At 41.2% G+C, this 13,884-nt stretch overlaps 1 protein-coding gene across 1 annotated transcript in view; it reads right to left on the bottom strand.

Moving 5' to 3' along the window:
* The window catches only part of SEMA3A (semaphorin 3A), a gene marked incomplete at its 3' end in the record, with an annotated part of 171,668 nt that extends 159,905 nt beyond the window's left edge, over positions 1-11,763 (bottom strand). Inside the window, exon 1 of the mRNA XM_082309095.1 lies at positions 11,637-11,763. Within this exon, the coding sequence (XP_082165221.1) occupies positions 11,637-11,748 (112 nt within the window). The 5' untranslated portion in view covers positions 11,749-11,763. The remainder of the gene's footprint in view (positions 1-11,636) is intronic.
* Between the last annotated feature and the right edge of the window lie 2,121 nt (positions 11,764-13,884).

Raw genomic sequence — 13,884 nt, forward strand, 5'->3', positions numbered from 1 at the left:
GGAAACTTGACTTGTACTGCTGAGCGCTTGCCCGTAGTGTGTACTCACTCATAATGGGTCCCAGAACAGTTCACCTCTGCATAGAACAGGTTCATGGTCTGGCCCTGCACATGCAAGCGACTGTCTCTTAAACTCCAGCGTCCGAGAGACCTGAGTGGTTCAGCTCAGGACAATATTGTGCTTTCATGGTGATTATAAAAAATCATTGCTATTCTACCCACTTGCCAGTTGTTATTTTAAAGGAAAACTCACCTTAAGACTGAAAGTCTCCTTTTCTGGTGTGGTTTCAGGGTCTTATAACCAGAAACAAGTACACATTTCCTAGTCTAAAAAGCTGTACTTCACTTCTCCTCATGTAATTTACATACATTGATCACTTCCATATGTCTGGCATAAGGTAAAATAGTTTCTATGCGTAGTAATGGGGGTGAACCTACAGTGAAACAAAATTCAGCATTTGTCATATTCCTGCATGCTGATAGAAAAAGTTTTTAAGAGAGTGGCAGTTACGAGAAATGTCCTTAAAAAGGCTGTTTATGGTCTCAGCTATGGAAATTGTGTTCAAAAACTAGAAGCTGCATTGCTTGGTCTTGTCCTCAGTCCCTTTGGTGCAATGTCAATTAGCAGTATCAGTGGTCTAAACATGCATCATTGCAGACACAGCCATTTAATTAAGTTACACTTGATTCACACCAGAATAATTGATGATAGCTTAAAATTTCTAATATAGAATAATAATACACATGAGACTTGATACTGGTCTCTTTGAAGACAAATGGAAAAGTTTCTTTACTCCAGTAAACGGAACCTTTTACGTTGGTCTCTGATGGTCTGTTTGCCAGCCTTAAAAATTAGACTTAGCTCTTCTAGCACCAGCAAAACTGTCAGAAAACAAAGTACCACGTGGTCAAGTAAGACACCGTAGTCTAACAAGTCAAACTACAAACTTCTGCCTGAAGTTCAAAGGTACAGAAAAATCATATGAAAACTTGCATTTGCTCTGTACTTCTTAATTAATGGCATGAAAACCTGTACTTTATTATGGAAAAAGAATGTTATTCAAAACAACCATTACATCATGTAAGTGGCATGAGGAAGTATAAAAGCAAAGAAAAAAAATTCCTTGAGTTAATTCACTGAAGGTAATATTTAAATGCTTCATTTAAGGTATGTGGAATATATGAAAAACCAATTTTACTTTCACATAGGTCAGGCTGATGAGGGGAACAGGTGCTTTCTTACTTATTTTAGGAATGAGGATGTGAATCTTACAGAGATGCAGAATTCCACTTCTGAATTTATTATAGCAGTTAATCCTCATTATTAGGTTTGAACTAGGGCTGTCAAGCAACAGTTTTCCAGTGAGCGAGTCACAAATGATAAGCAATTAGAACTGACTGAACTGATTACTGAATATTTCCCCAAGTGGCTGAGAAAGGCTGCCCTCGTCCTGGAGAAGGCTGGGAAGCATTTTGGGTATGGTAAATCAGAAAAAGGGCTGTGTGCAGGAAGAAATAGTTTTGGGTCCAGAATCTGTTGGGAAGGAAAGCACATACACTCGTGGGGGCAGAAGAGTATTAAACACCAGTGGCCTGGTAAGATACGTTCAGACTGGGTGGAAAGGGGAGGAAGTGCCCAAAGTGAGGTCTTTAGTTTTGTCTGATAAGCATAAGAAAAAAATTACATTTTTTAACTCCCTCTTAATTTTAAAATATCATATCATACCTTTGGCAGAGAGTATTGCAAAGACTGAACAGAAAGGCTCTTCTTCTCTAGAGTCATCTGTAATCACCTTCACAGTGTATTTAGTGTGAAATAGAGGCAGATACTCCAAAAAACATTGTGAAGGGTTTCTGTATAGAACCATCTGGAATATCCAAATTGAATTAAATTAGATATGCTTTCTGGATAATAGGCATGTGTTTCATGTCACAGGCATACACATCTGTGAATATAATTATTATAATCACTTTAAAGTACCTGTAAGGCCTTTGTATGTTGATCAAAAATCAGTTCTGACTGAACTTTGAATATACACATTAATGGGATTATTCTCAGAGTAGGATACAGCTCTGAATAAGCCTGGCAAGTCTCTGACCTCGAGCAATTCCTCATGAGATCACTTAATATCACTTTACAGGTGAAGAAGCTGACACAGAAGAATTAATAGGATTTCACATTCACGGTACTTTCTTTGATTCCCATTACAGTACAGACTTCCCGTGTATCATCAGCTGTGGTGCTGGGTTTCTGTTAACCTCCAACCTCCATTTGCAGGTAAGGATAAGAAAACTTTCCTAATTTGCATGACTGTTGTCCAATAAAGAGTGTGAGTTCCAATGGGGGTTAAAAGAACGATGAAAAACACAAAATTGTAAAAGGATGCCAGAAAAGGAAGTAGAATACCCAGCAGATTACAGTTCCATCACAGATGGGAAAAAAAAATTCTGAAAAAGTAGAATTAGAAATCTATGTTAATCTTGATCTCAATAGCCCAGGGTGCAGAGAAAAACAAATTTTTCATCATACACTATTGTTATTGTTATTGCTATTATTACTTATTTCATAACACTCTTAAAAGAGCTATGTGGAATTTTCTTTCAAAGTTAACAAATTCCTAAATCTTTTCACTTGAGAGAAAATCTTCCTCGCCTATTTGTTGGAGGTCAGTTTTTCTGGCTAGAGTACAAATGACCGAGGATACATATTTAGAACAGCAATATGGATGGATGTTTACCATACTGATAACCTCACAGTCAACATCCTGCAAATACTGCTTTGCTGATGTTTAGGACATTTCAGAGAAGTGCCAGCTAGAGCTCTTTGAAAACATTATCATACCCTCCTATACATCTGAACGTACACTTGGTCTTGGTTGATGGACTCTGACACATCTTGGAAGAGCAGCAATTTCGATATAAAGTGATTTCCTAACTATGCAATTTGCAGGTAGCTCAGGAATACATGTATATTGTTGCCTGCAAGGCCATCAGAGCAAGAAGTTTTGATACAGCCATTCATCTGCTGTAGTAGAAGGAAATATGAGAAAAAAAGCAAACTGGAAGGTAAAGTTTTCTTTCCTAGATCCCCAGACATCATTTCTGCTGTGCATCCCATGACTTGACAGGAACTGGCGTTTATCACACACGCCTAGAGAATGGAGGCCTTGTACAGGACCTAGCATGATGGACATGAGACCAAGTTGGCCTACGGGTACTACAGAGCAACACCCATCAACACTGATATAAGCCTTGTTGTGTTTTGGGAAAAAGAGCTTCATCAGGGGTCAGAACCATTTCAGAATATAAAGTCATGCAAAAGCAGTAAAGTTGCACTGGGAAATCCATGAAGGAAAGTAAAAGTAATATTAACACCCTGAAATCTCCTCTTCATCTTAAGAGACCTCACTCTGTGCCTTGGCCAGGCGTGGGATCCGTGTCTAGCAAAGGCTATTGCCATTCCAGTGTCAGCTGGTGAGGAAAGCTGTACCCTGCACTCTCTGCAGCTCTTTTGGATGCTTGTGAGCTGTATTTGTCGTCTGTTGCCTCTAGAAAAGGCCACCAACCCCTCCCCCTTGAAAAGCAGCTCTAAATCCTTTAAATTGTCTCACAGAGCTTTTTTGTGTCCTTTTCTCACACAAGGCTGGAATTTCAAAAGGAGCCAAGAGGGGCCGTCAGAACCAACATGAGCTTTGCTTCATTAGAGTGGAGAGTAAAGGAGAGCTTTCTTTTTCCTCCTTCCACAAGTTAGATGAAAGCAAATAACTACTTCATTCCTCAGATTGTTCCCCACAAGATCCAACTTTGCACAAAAATATTTATAAGAGATGAGAATTTTATTTGACTGCTCGCTTCTAAAGTTTCTGCTACATCCAGCTGGAGAGATAAGCAGGCGGCCCAACAAATGTCAAACAACTTTAAAACATTAGAAGAATGACAAAAACTTCTGACTTTACTGCGTTTGGCTATCAAACAGCAAAGGATGAAAACTAGATGTGACACAAAGTAGACTAGTGCTCACACGTTTCAGGGATTGCTGTAGATGTGTCTAGCTCAAGGGGAATCTGTAATCCCCCAAGTGAGAAAAGAATCCCCCAAACTGTAAGTCTATTTAGAATTTTTAAAAATGAACCTAAATTAGGTTTCATCCTGCTCTCACTATTGAAATAGCTCAGCTGAAAAACGGGAGAATCAAGGTCGAGGCACCTGTCCTCTGAGTTGCACATATGCATATGTATTTTTATTTGCAAACTATGTTATATGAAATTGAGGTTTTGAACACATTTTTCTTGTAAAGTGTAGAAACACTCAGAAAGTAACAGAGCTGGTCAGGGCACAGCTTGTTGAAAGTTCCAAATGATTAAGCTATTAAATTAGTAAAGCTCTGCAGCCCCAGACAGTCACTTCCAGCATGTGTCACTGGATTTGGGATGAGCTTATTAAAGAGGAGAGACTTGGGAAATGTGAGATGTAAGTTAGGTAATTGTTTTAAGAACACGAAGAATGCAGTGGCGCTGTATATTTCTTGCTATAACCGAATGTTTGATGCAAATTTAGATAGAGTCACAGGTGACCTCAAGATCACAGATACTGAAGGCATACGTAAGTTTAATCAGCTGGATTTTTACACAACTTTAAATACTCATTTAAGCAGAGACAGTTTCTTAAATTAGGATGCTTTGGACTAGAATACAGCCTAAATTCTTCCATAGCATTTAATTGGTCCCTTCTTTTGTTACCTTCCCAGAAAGAAAGAATCTAAATGAATGAACAAGGAGCTTAATTCCTTTTACAGTCACTGAAAAGCGATGAGCACCCTTAAAGTCTCATTCAGTCTGCCTAACCCAAGATTAGCTCTGTGGAGGTACCTCTCCTTCCACTGACAGTGAAAAGAGCCTAATGTGGCTGACTCTGTCAGTCAGAAAGAAAGAGAAAGACACCACAGAGAACCTCCTGTGGTGCAGGAGAAAGGCTACAGCGCTCTTAACATTTCTGATGCTCTCAACAGCTGTGGCCATCCTTTTCTCTCTTGTACATTGGGGCACTATCCCACTTGGAAAAAAATTGGAAAAGTCAAGAAAATGTACGATCCCAACAGTTCGTCTCACCATCCACAGCTGTTACTGGAAGAGAGCAGCTAACCTATATGAAGGCCGTATGTGGGAGGACCGTGAACTTGCAGACATTCCTGAAGAGAGCTTTAATCCTGCAAGGGAAGGAATTCGCTGAATCGCCCACAAGCACCAGCACACCACCAGCAGCAACTTTCACATGTAACCCTAATTAACAAGAGCACCAGGACAAGCTACAGAACTTCCATTTAAAATCTTGACATAGAGCTGCCAGGGTCCACCCCACACATTTGCTTAAAAACAAGCACGTGGGAGCCTGAAGACAATTTTACCCTTTTTATCTTTCAAACAACTGGAAAATGTCACAACCATTGACACCACTTAGAAGGATTTGTTTTCTTCTCAGTCACTTAGGCACTGCCTCAGGTGAAGGTCTGATTTTGCTTCAGATTGAACTAGGGTCAAGTGTGGCTCCAGCTGATGTAGAATATGTTCAAAATATTGGAGCAACTTTGTATTGCTTGTGCTTCCGTTGCAATGTTCCAGGTACGCACATGAGAGAAAAAGCCTGTGGGCCAGAGGAAGTAAATAAAAAAGATGTCTCTCTAATAGCAGCTGTGGGCATTAAAGGCCGTATGCAGAATCAGTGATTAGGCAAACCAAAACCATATTAAAAGGATCAGAGTACAGCAATGCATTAAATAAAAACTGAAAAACACCTCCAAGCAAAAAGAAAGAGTTAAAAATACAAATCATTTAGTGGTTTCTTCTCAAGCAGAACTTCATGTAAATGCTTTCTGTATATGCAGATGCACACGCAGGAGAGATTATCATAAATAACCCATTTACATTGCAGCAACCTGCAAAGACTGGGTTTCTTATTTTAAATACTGTTTTGCTAAACCTTATGGAATAAATACACACCTGAATAAACCCTAAGCAAACAGATAGGTACTTCAGTCCTGATCAAAAAGTTCAAGCTCAGAAGTAAATTTTAAGGCAGACTTCACGTATCAGTAGATCCATTCAGCTCAGTGAAATTATGGATGTTTAAATTCCTCACTAGGTCAGAGTTTTAAAGATGCTGTAACAAAGAGCAGGGGTAAGTAAGTGCTGCACACCTTGTCCACAGCAAGAGAGTAGAGTTTCCACTGCTGTCAATACACATTATTCCACAAATAATTCAGTCATTTGCACATAATAATTATAGAGAACTCCAGCTTCTCAGAAAAGGGAGGCTCTGCAATTCAGAAACCACTTTTTCCACTGGAATTAAATGGGAAAGTTGGAAACACAAAATGAAAATGTTGCGCTAGGTTTTCACCCTTCTTGTTCCAATTACACTGCCTGTCTCAGGCTCTAATTAGCTAGCTGAAGATTTCCCTATATAGGCAAGATCTGAGCTTAGGCACTTCCTTCATCAGCTTCTCCCTCCTGTCAGCCCATGGGGCACGTCAGAGGCGGGCAGGGTAGTCCTACCATCTCCCCTGACAGTTCTCAGGTCTTGCGAAGACCCCACTCAACTAACGTTAGACAGACCAACACACAGAGCTTATCTGAAGGACTCATCATTTTGGGGCAAAAAAAGGCTGAAGAGGCTGTGGCTGCATCTGACATCTTCATTGCCTCCCAGCCTCCTGCACTGACTGAGCAGTGAGGTCCGAGAGCGCGGGAGCCGTGCAGAAATGCCATCAGGAATGGTGGAAGCTGAAAAGTGCTACAAACCTGTGCCTAGACTGCAAACATCACCGGTTTGCCTTCCTTCACAGTCTTCTTCCTAAGTCTGGGCTGCCCTTCTCTCCTTTTCAGGCATGTTAGAGAGGCTTTGCCCTCAGACAGTACTCTTACAACATAGTTTAAGGAAAAGTTTTTTTAAGCAGGTACCTTGAAATCTGAGACAAACTCTAATACTGGTCCCAACTCAAGAGAGACAGGCTCCCTTGCCAATATTTCTCTCCCTATTTCCTTCTCCCGCTTTATCCTGCTTTCCCAATATTTGTGGAGGTATTGAATTGTTAGTTATAGAGTTTGATGGAAAGGAAAAACCACAATCAAACCCACCGGCAGGTCATCAACTATAACCAGACTGGGTCAACAAACTACAAACCGGGTATCATATTTACACTAGCGTACCTACAGGTAATTCAGTGCGGTGCCATTCCTCCCTTGTCGTGGCATGTTGGACTGATTGAAACGGACAGAAGTTTTGCCATTGCTTTCACTAGGGCCAGCATTTCATCCATATAAAAATCCATCCTATAAAATTGTAAATCAACTGCACATCAAGGATGGAGTAGTTCTCACTATCACTGCAACTTTAAACAAAACACTTATTTTTAATATGGCCTGAATTGGAGCCAGGTAGTAATACAGCTAAATCTGTGTGCAATGCTTTTCCAGTTATTCTCAAGTAATATGTATCCAATTGAGCAACAATAACAACGAAGAACCACACATGTGCTCTTACAAAACATACTTACAGCATTTAGTAATTTTCAATAGACAAATAGGACGAGACAGATGGATTTGAGAAAGTTGGGTTGACAAAATTTACTCATGTGGAGAACAAAATCGGGGTTCCCTCAGGAAAAATCTGTAAATCAATGAATCATTAATGGAAACTCTCTCTTTCTTTGGGCTTATATGTTTATATTTAAAGGTTACTGTAGCTGGTTCCACCTCTGCTTGTGCCGTTACCTCCCCATACAGAGGACAGCAAAAGAAAACAGGAAACAATAAATGATACAAGAAATCCATCTGGAGTTAAGACTATATTTATTGTTTTAAACTTTGCACACTCAACTTGATCACCATCTTTCTGAGAACTCTGTGCTCAATAGAAGTTTCCTGAACAGAATCTGTGACCTGGTGACACAATATAGAGATTTGCAACCGATGCCAAAATTGAAGCCAATGAGATTAAAAAAAAACAACAAAAACAAAACAAACAAAAGAACAAAAGAACAACAAAACCCCCTACGTTCTTTAAGAAAAGATTCCTTTGCTTTTGACGTATCAACAATGATGTTTCTTGTTACTTTACAATAAGGACACAAAGTCTTTGAAGGATACAATAAGAGGAGCTCAGAGGTTGAAAGGATCAACTGAGCTTTCAGTTTTATAGCTGGTTTTACCACATTTCGGCTATGATCCAGAACTTACTGACTTCAGTGAACTTTGGATCAGGCCTTTAATCATGTTAAGTACCGTTGACTGAAATAAGGAGATAAATATCCTCTGTGCAAAACCTTTCCTATCCATGCACTAAGATGAAAATGCTTGGAAACTTTAAAATGTACAGAGCAAAATCCTGATGCTACCGAACAGGAGTTTCACCAAAGATTTCAGTTGGACAAGGATTTCCCTAGTGCTCTCCTCAAATTTCCTTCCTTTAATATGCCACCAAAATCAAGGGGATATAAACCAAATAACCAGAACTCTGTTTTACAATAAACAGAAAGAACATTTTCAGACCGCAGATGTGGCCTTAATATATGCATTTATACACTTTCTCTTCCTCTTCCTACCCGTAACATGCCCTGTAGGATGCTTCTAATCTTCTGCAAGACTGAGTGACAAGAAGTTAAGAGGAAGCAAGAATGGGAGTTCACTGAAACTTCTGTCCAGCAACCTGGGAAATGGCAGAGCTAATACTGGACCTTTGAAAACAAGTGACCATAGGAAATCAAGGTTGGCAGGGATTTAACCCTTCATGACTCATTTTGCTAACTTTTAAAGCAAATGCCTGAGCTTTTTAACCATGTTTGACATCTAATTAGTCAAGAAAAACGAGAAGTTAAAATAAATCCTTGCTTTTCTTTTGAAATGAAGCACGGACAATTATCTCCGAGGTATTTGTTTAGGCAAAAAACAAGCATGCATGTTAAAAGAAATCACAACGACAGTCACTGAAAAGAGAAGTCACTTGGGTCATTCTTTTCACCCTGCATATTTTTCTTCAATATCATAAGTTTATTTTACTCAACCACAGCTCTTCATGGAGAGGCAGAATGGGTAAGTAACGGGGTAGCTTCTTTTCCTAACTGCTAGCAGTTTGAATAGAGATGAATCACGTAGTAGCACATAGTCATATAGCGGTGAGGTATACCCTGAGAGATACATATTAGCATGTAAGGTATTCAGTCAGTGCCTAAAAGACATATTTTCAATACAGCTCTTAAGGCTGTTCCTACGCAAGGTGTTAACATTGATCTGTGCATAGAATACTGTGCTGGAAGGAAAATTTGTCTGGAAAAGTACCAGCTGATAAGGCTTAGTTTTCCCTGACTAATAATGATATCACCATACTTAGGGATCAATGCAGCAGCACAGGCAACACGCTCCTTTCGACCTGGCCAAGCATTTACACTGGTACCTACATTAAGCACGTGAGTAGTCTGAGCTGATTTTTAGGGGTACACGTTTTAAGTCAAATATGTGAATCAAAGGCCAGAGTGTGAATTCCTGTAAGTCTTCAGACTTTAACTTGCTCTGAATTAACTATGCATTTACTTTCTTTGCTAGATAGGAAACAGGGTTGCTCAGCATTTGAACTCATTTTCTTTTTACGATGATCCGCCAATTATAAAACCAGTTGCAATGTTCCTTTCAGTTTCCTGTTTGGCTCATATAGGACTGACTGTATATTAATATTGGATGCCTGATATATTTAAAAAATGAAAATGAGACCCTTTCTCCCAGCAGGAGCAGAACTGGAAAACAACCAATCAGCAGAGTAGCAAAATGTTGCTAAACTGTATATGGATACAGTACCAGCCGGGTGGGGGGAAAAAAAAAAAAAAAGAAACCCACTATCAGTCAGATTTGGCCATCCTTTGAAATTAGTTTCTGTGAATTTAGTCAGTATGAGCAGGGGTAGCAGACTTGAGCCATCAATAAACTTTAAAAGGGTGAAAAAAAATAAACAAAAATTAATTAGCCATTAAACCCCTTTACAGGTTATTTTTATAGCATTTATGCTTCTATACACTAATCTGAGTTTCGGTATGATTGTAAAAGTTTGGAAGCAATTAAGAGGTTTTTAATGAGTTTTTTGACATGACATGTAGTTATGGTAGAAGCTTTCTTCAGACTCCATTATTGAAAATAATCAATTTTGTGTTAAATACAAATGGCTTTTCTTATGAAAACCAAATTAACAGATTCTGAACCCCTTAAACTGTTCTTTTCATATGTATCTTTTCAAGTTTAAACACACACAAGTATGCATATATGTGTTCTTTAATAAAACCCTGCACATGCATTTATTTCATACAGTGCATCCAAGTTTTGCAGGTGTTTAATTTTTTTTTATCTGTAGTGCGAAAATGATGTCTGCCTTGTATCAGAGAGGACTTTTCCTCCTCTCATTTGCAGCATGAGAAAGATGAAAAAAATTAGAAAACGTATTTCTACTGGCAAGAGATGTATTGACACTATACTGTAAACTGAGATTGACATCTATGACCAGGCATGCACACACATGTTTCTTTTTTCCCACTGCAGAAGCAGTGTGTTACTTTTCCTTCCTTCTTTGAGAACCGTAGCTGCTGCTCCTTCTCTCAGCCTTCAATAATCTGACAATTATGAGACGGCAGCTCTTCAGAGAGACATGTATACACACATAGATGTATAGATCTCCCTTTTAGAAAGAATACTCTGCAGCTCTTACATTTTAAACTTCTTTCTCAGTTGCACATTCTCCAGATTTGGTGAATTCTTCTGAAAACGTACTTAGAGAGGAGCTATGCTGATAAAGAAAAGAGTCTGCCTACTTCAGAGCCCTCCTTTAATACCGGCAGTATTATAGAAAAGTTAATTACTGACAATTGCAGTGTGAATGGCATTACACAATTTCAAATGTAAACGTAATCTCACAGCTCGCTCTCTTCAGTTACACCTTCCCTGTGATCTCTAATGAAATACATCAGACTACACCGAAAACAATCCCAGTTCAAGCACATTGCTCTGCCTTAAACATCCATAGGCAGTATTTTCTAGTGCATAACAGTCCTTTCCTCCTTTTCTGGACTGATCTGTTCCTTTCAGTTTATAGTTTCTTGGCAAACCCACCATCTACTGCTTATGTTAGGCATCTGATTGTCAGATTTGTACAAACTGAATATTCATGACTTGAAAATTAACCACTTCATGCCTAAAAAAAAGGAAAATATAAATCTTCATCTATTCCATGCTGTTTGAAACAGATCTGATATTGTGGCTGCACTACATGCCCAGCACGGGAGAGATTAGCTGGGTGGCCAAACACGGCTTATCGTTTTAAAGAGTAAAGTCCGATGAAATGGCACAAGACTGCGAAATACTCTTCCACGGATCAGCGCGATCCGGAGTCCTTGTCTGCAAATGCAACTAACTCTTCTTTGTCTGTGTTTAAACTGCGTGGTACCGACGGAGTGGCTTTTTAAGTATTTTTTCAGAATTTTCTTCCTAATGCCAATTTCCCCTTTGGAAGATAAGGCAAACCGGGGCGGGGGGGGGGGGGGCGACGGGGCAAGGAGGAGAGGTTTTGAGGAAAACCGAGAATAAGAGAGAACAACAGACTTACCTTTATAGGATAATTTGAGCCTTGGCACATTATTCTTCACATGCTGGCCGTTCACTCTTCCTGCTAGTAATACTCCCAAGGAAAGCAAGGCAATCCCCCTGAGCCAGCCCATGCTGCAGCAGCCACTGTAGGGTCCCTGCGAGCCGGAGCCGCGGCGCTCCCCGTCCTGCCGGGCGCCGCCGGGGAACTTCAGGCAACCTGGGGAGCGGAGGTAACAGGTGATGGGGGTGGGCTCCGCGCCCCGCCGCGCCCCGCCGCGCCCCGCCGCCGCCAGCCGCCCCGGCCCCCCGCCTCGCCGCCGCCGCCGCCGCCGGGGCAACTTCAAGCCCCTCTCACGCACACGCCGCGGGCCGGAAAAGGAGGCAGCCCCCGGGCGCGAGTGGCGTGCGGGCGGGGGGGCGGCATGATGCGGGCGGCGGCGGCGGGCGGCGGCGTGGGCCGGGGGCAGGGGCCGGGGCCGGGCCGGGGCCGGGGCCGGGCCGGGCCGGGGCTGGCGGCGCCCCGCTCCCCGCGCGGCGGGCGGGTCCCGGGCGGCAGGGGCGGGCGCGGCGCGGCGGCGGCCCCGCGCTGCCCGCGCACATGGAGGGACGGGGGACAGCGGTTCTGCCCGCGCTCCCGGGAGCGGCTGACAATGGGAGCGCAGGAAAGCTCGACCCCCCCTTCCCCGCTGTCACAGCACACATGCAAAAAAAAAAAGGGAAGAAAAAAAGAAACACATCGCGGCAGAGATTAGAGGAGGGAACTGGAACCTCCACCGAGCTTGGGAAAGGCACGGAGCTATAAATTTCACGAGCTATTTCATGTCATTGCCCAGGTTGTTGGGTTTGGGTTTTGGTTGGTTTTTTTTTTTTTTAATTTCTTTTTACGGTTCTAATTAAAAGATGTACGTCCCCCTTTAAAAACAACAACAGCACAACACAACCCACAGTGTTGCTACCCACATAAATAACATCTCCTGCCCATAACGTAATCCTCTTCGGGTTGCTCCCAGTTAAAAACAAGTAACAAAGTCTTCCACCAGCATAACTTTACCACTGAAGCTTTTAAAGCCTTGTTAGGGAAGGTTGCTCTAACCCTCCCGCCCTCCCCACCTCCTGCGCTACTCCAGTTCAGCAAGAGAAATTCCTAGTAAAGCCCACTTCAACAATCAGTTCAAGACATGTACAGGTCTAGAGGGGCTTATAAATTACACTGGAGTATTCTCTGAAGTGTCCTTATAAGTTAAAAACGTTCCAAACCTTCCAATTTCTTGGGCTGTGTGATTACTATAATCTTATATTTTTATGCAATGAAACTAGATAATGATTTTTGTTTGTTTGTTTAAACAAAAGGGCACGCAAAATCCCCAGAGGTCTTCTAAATGTTAAGGAGCTGTAAATACAAACATATAAGCCAACTTAAGCTCTCCCCTCCCACACATCTGAACAACCCCTTTCTAGTGAGTGACGGTTTATTAAATTTTCCATGCTGTGCTGAATAGCAATTTAATGTGCATTTTGGAATGTAATGTCTTACACAGATATGTACCCTGTATTACATTCCTAATGCAATATTGACAGAAATGCTGGCAATCGACCTTTACAAAACATTGGCATCATCAAAGAGGTGCGATGACCCCTCTTTATTTTGTTCTATACTTTTCTAGAAGAAAAAGTCTGTGAGTGCTTTATGGTGACAGAGTCTACGGTATTTCAGTGAGAGGTCTTCTTTCCTTTTACCATTATTTACTGTTAAAAAACAGTTATCTAGTCCCACCAACGGTGACCACACTACACTCCAAATTTTACAGAACACAGCATGTCTTTTCTGTGTTCAGACTTAGCTACTAAACCAGCATCTAGGAAATAGTCTTAACTTTGAAACTGAAGTTCATATTTGAAAATGCGGGTGTCAGTATGGTTCTAATTAAAATGTAAAGACTCATGCAGAACAAGACCCAGTGCTATGGTAAAGCAGGGGCTAAAATTCTGTCATTGCTGCTTTCAGTGCTTAATATTCACACACCAGTGGAAAAGAAGGGGCTTTTCCCCTCTCCTCTTTAACAAATTCTTCTGCTTCCTGAGCGTAACTCATTAATCCCATGGCATTGTATCTGCCAGATTCAGCAATTCTATTGATCAGCAGCATTGTTAAGAAAATAAAATCCAAAAATAATGTTGATTTTGGTCATTCCCACACTTGTTATCCTGGGCATTTTCATGCTCCAGGCAGTGGATTAGAGCTCCAAAATGACAAGAGATGCCTGTCT

Source organism: Platalea leucorodia (assembly GCF_965183815.1).
Source record: "Platalea leucorodia genome assembly, chromosome: 4".
Classification (NCBI taxonomy): domain Eukaryota; kingdom Metazoa; phylum Chordata; class Aves; order Pelecaniformes; family Threskiornithidae; genus Platalea; species Platalea leucorodia.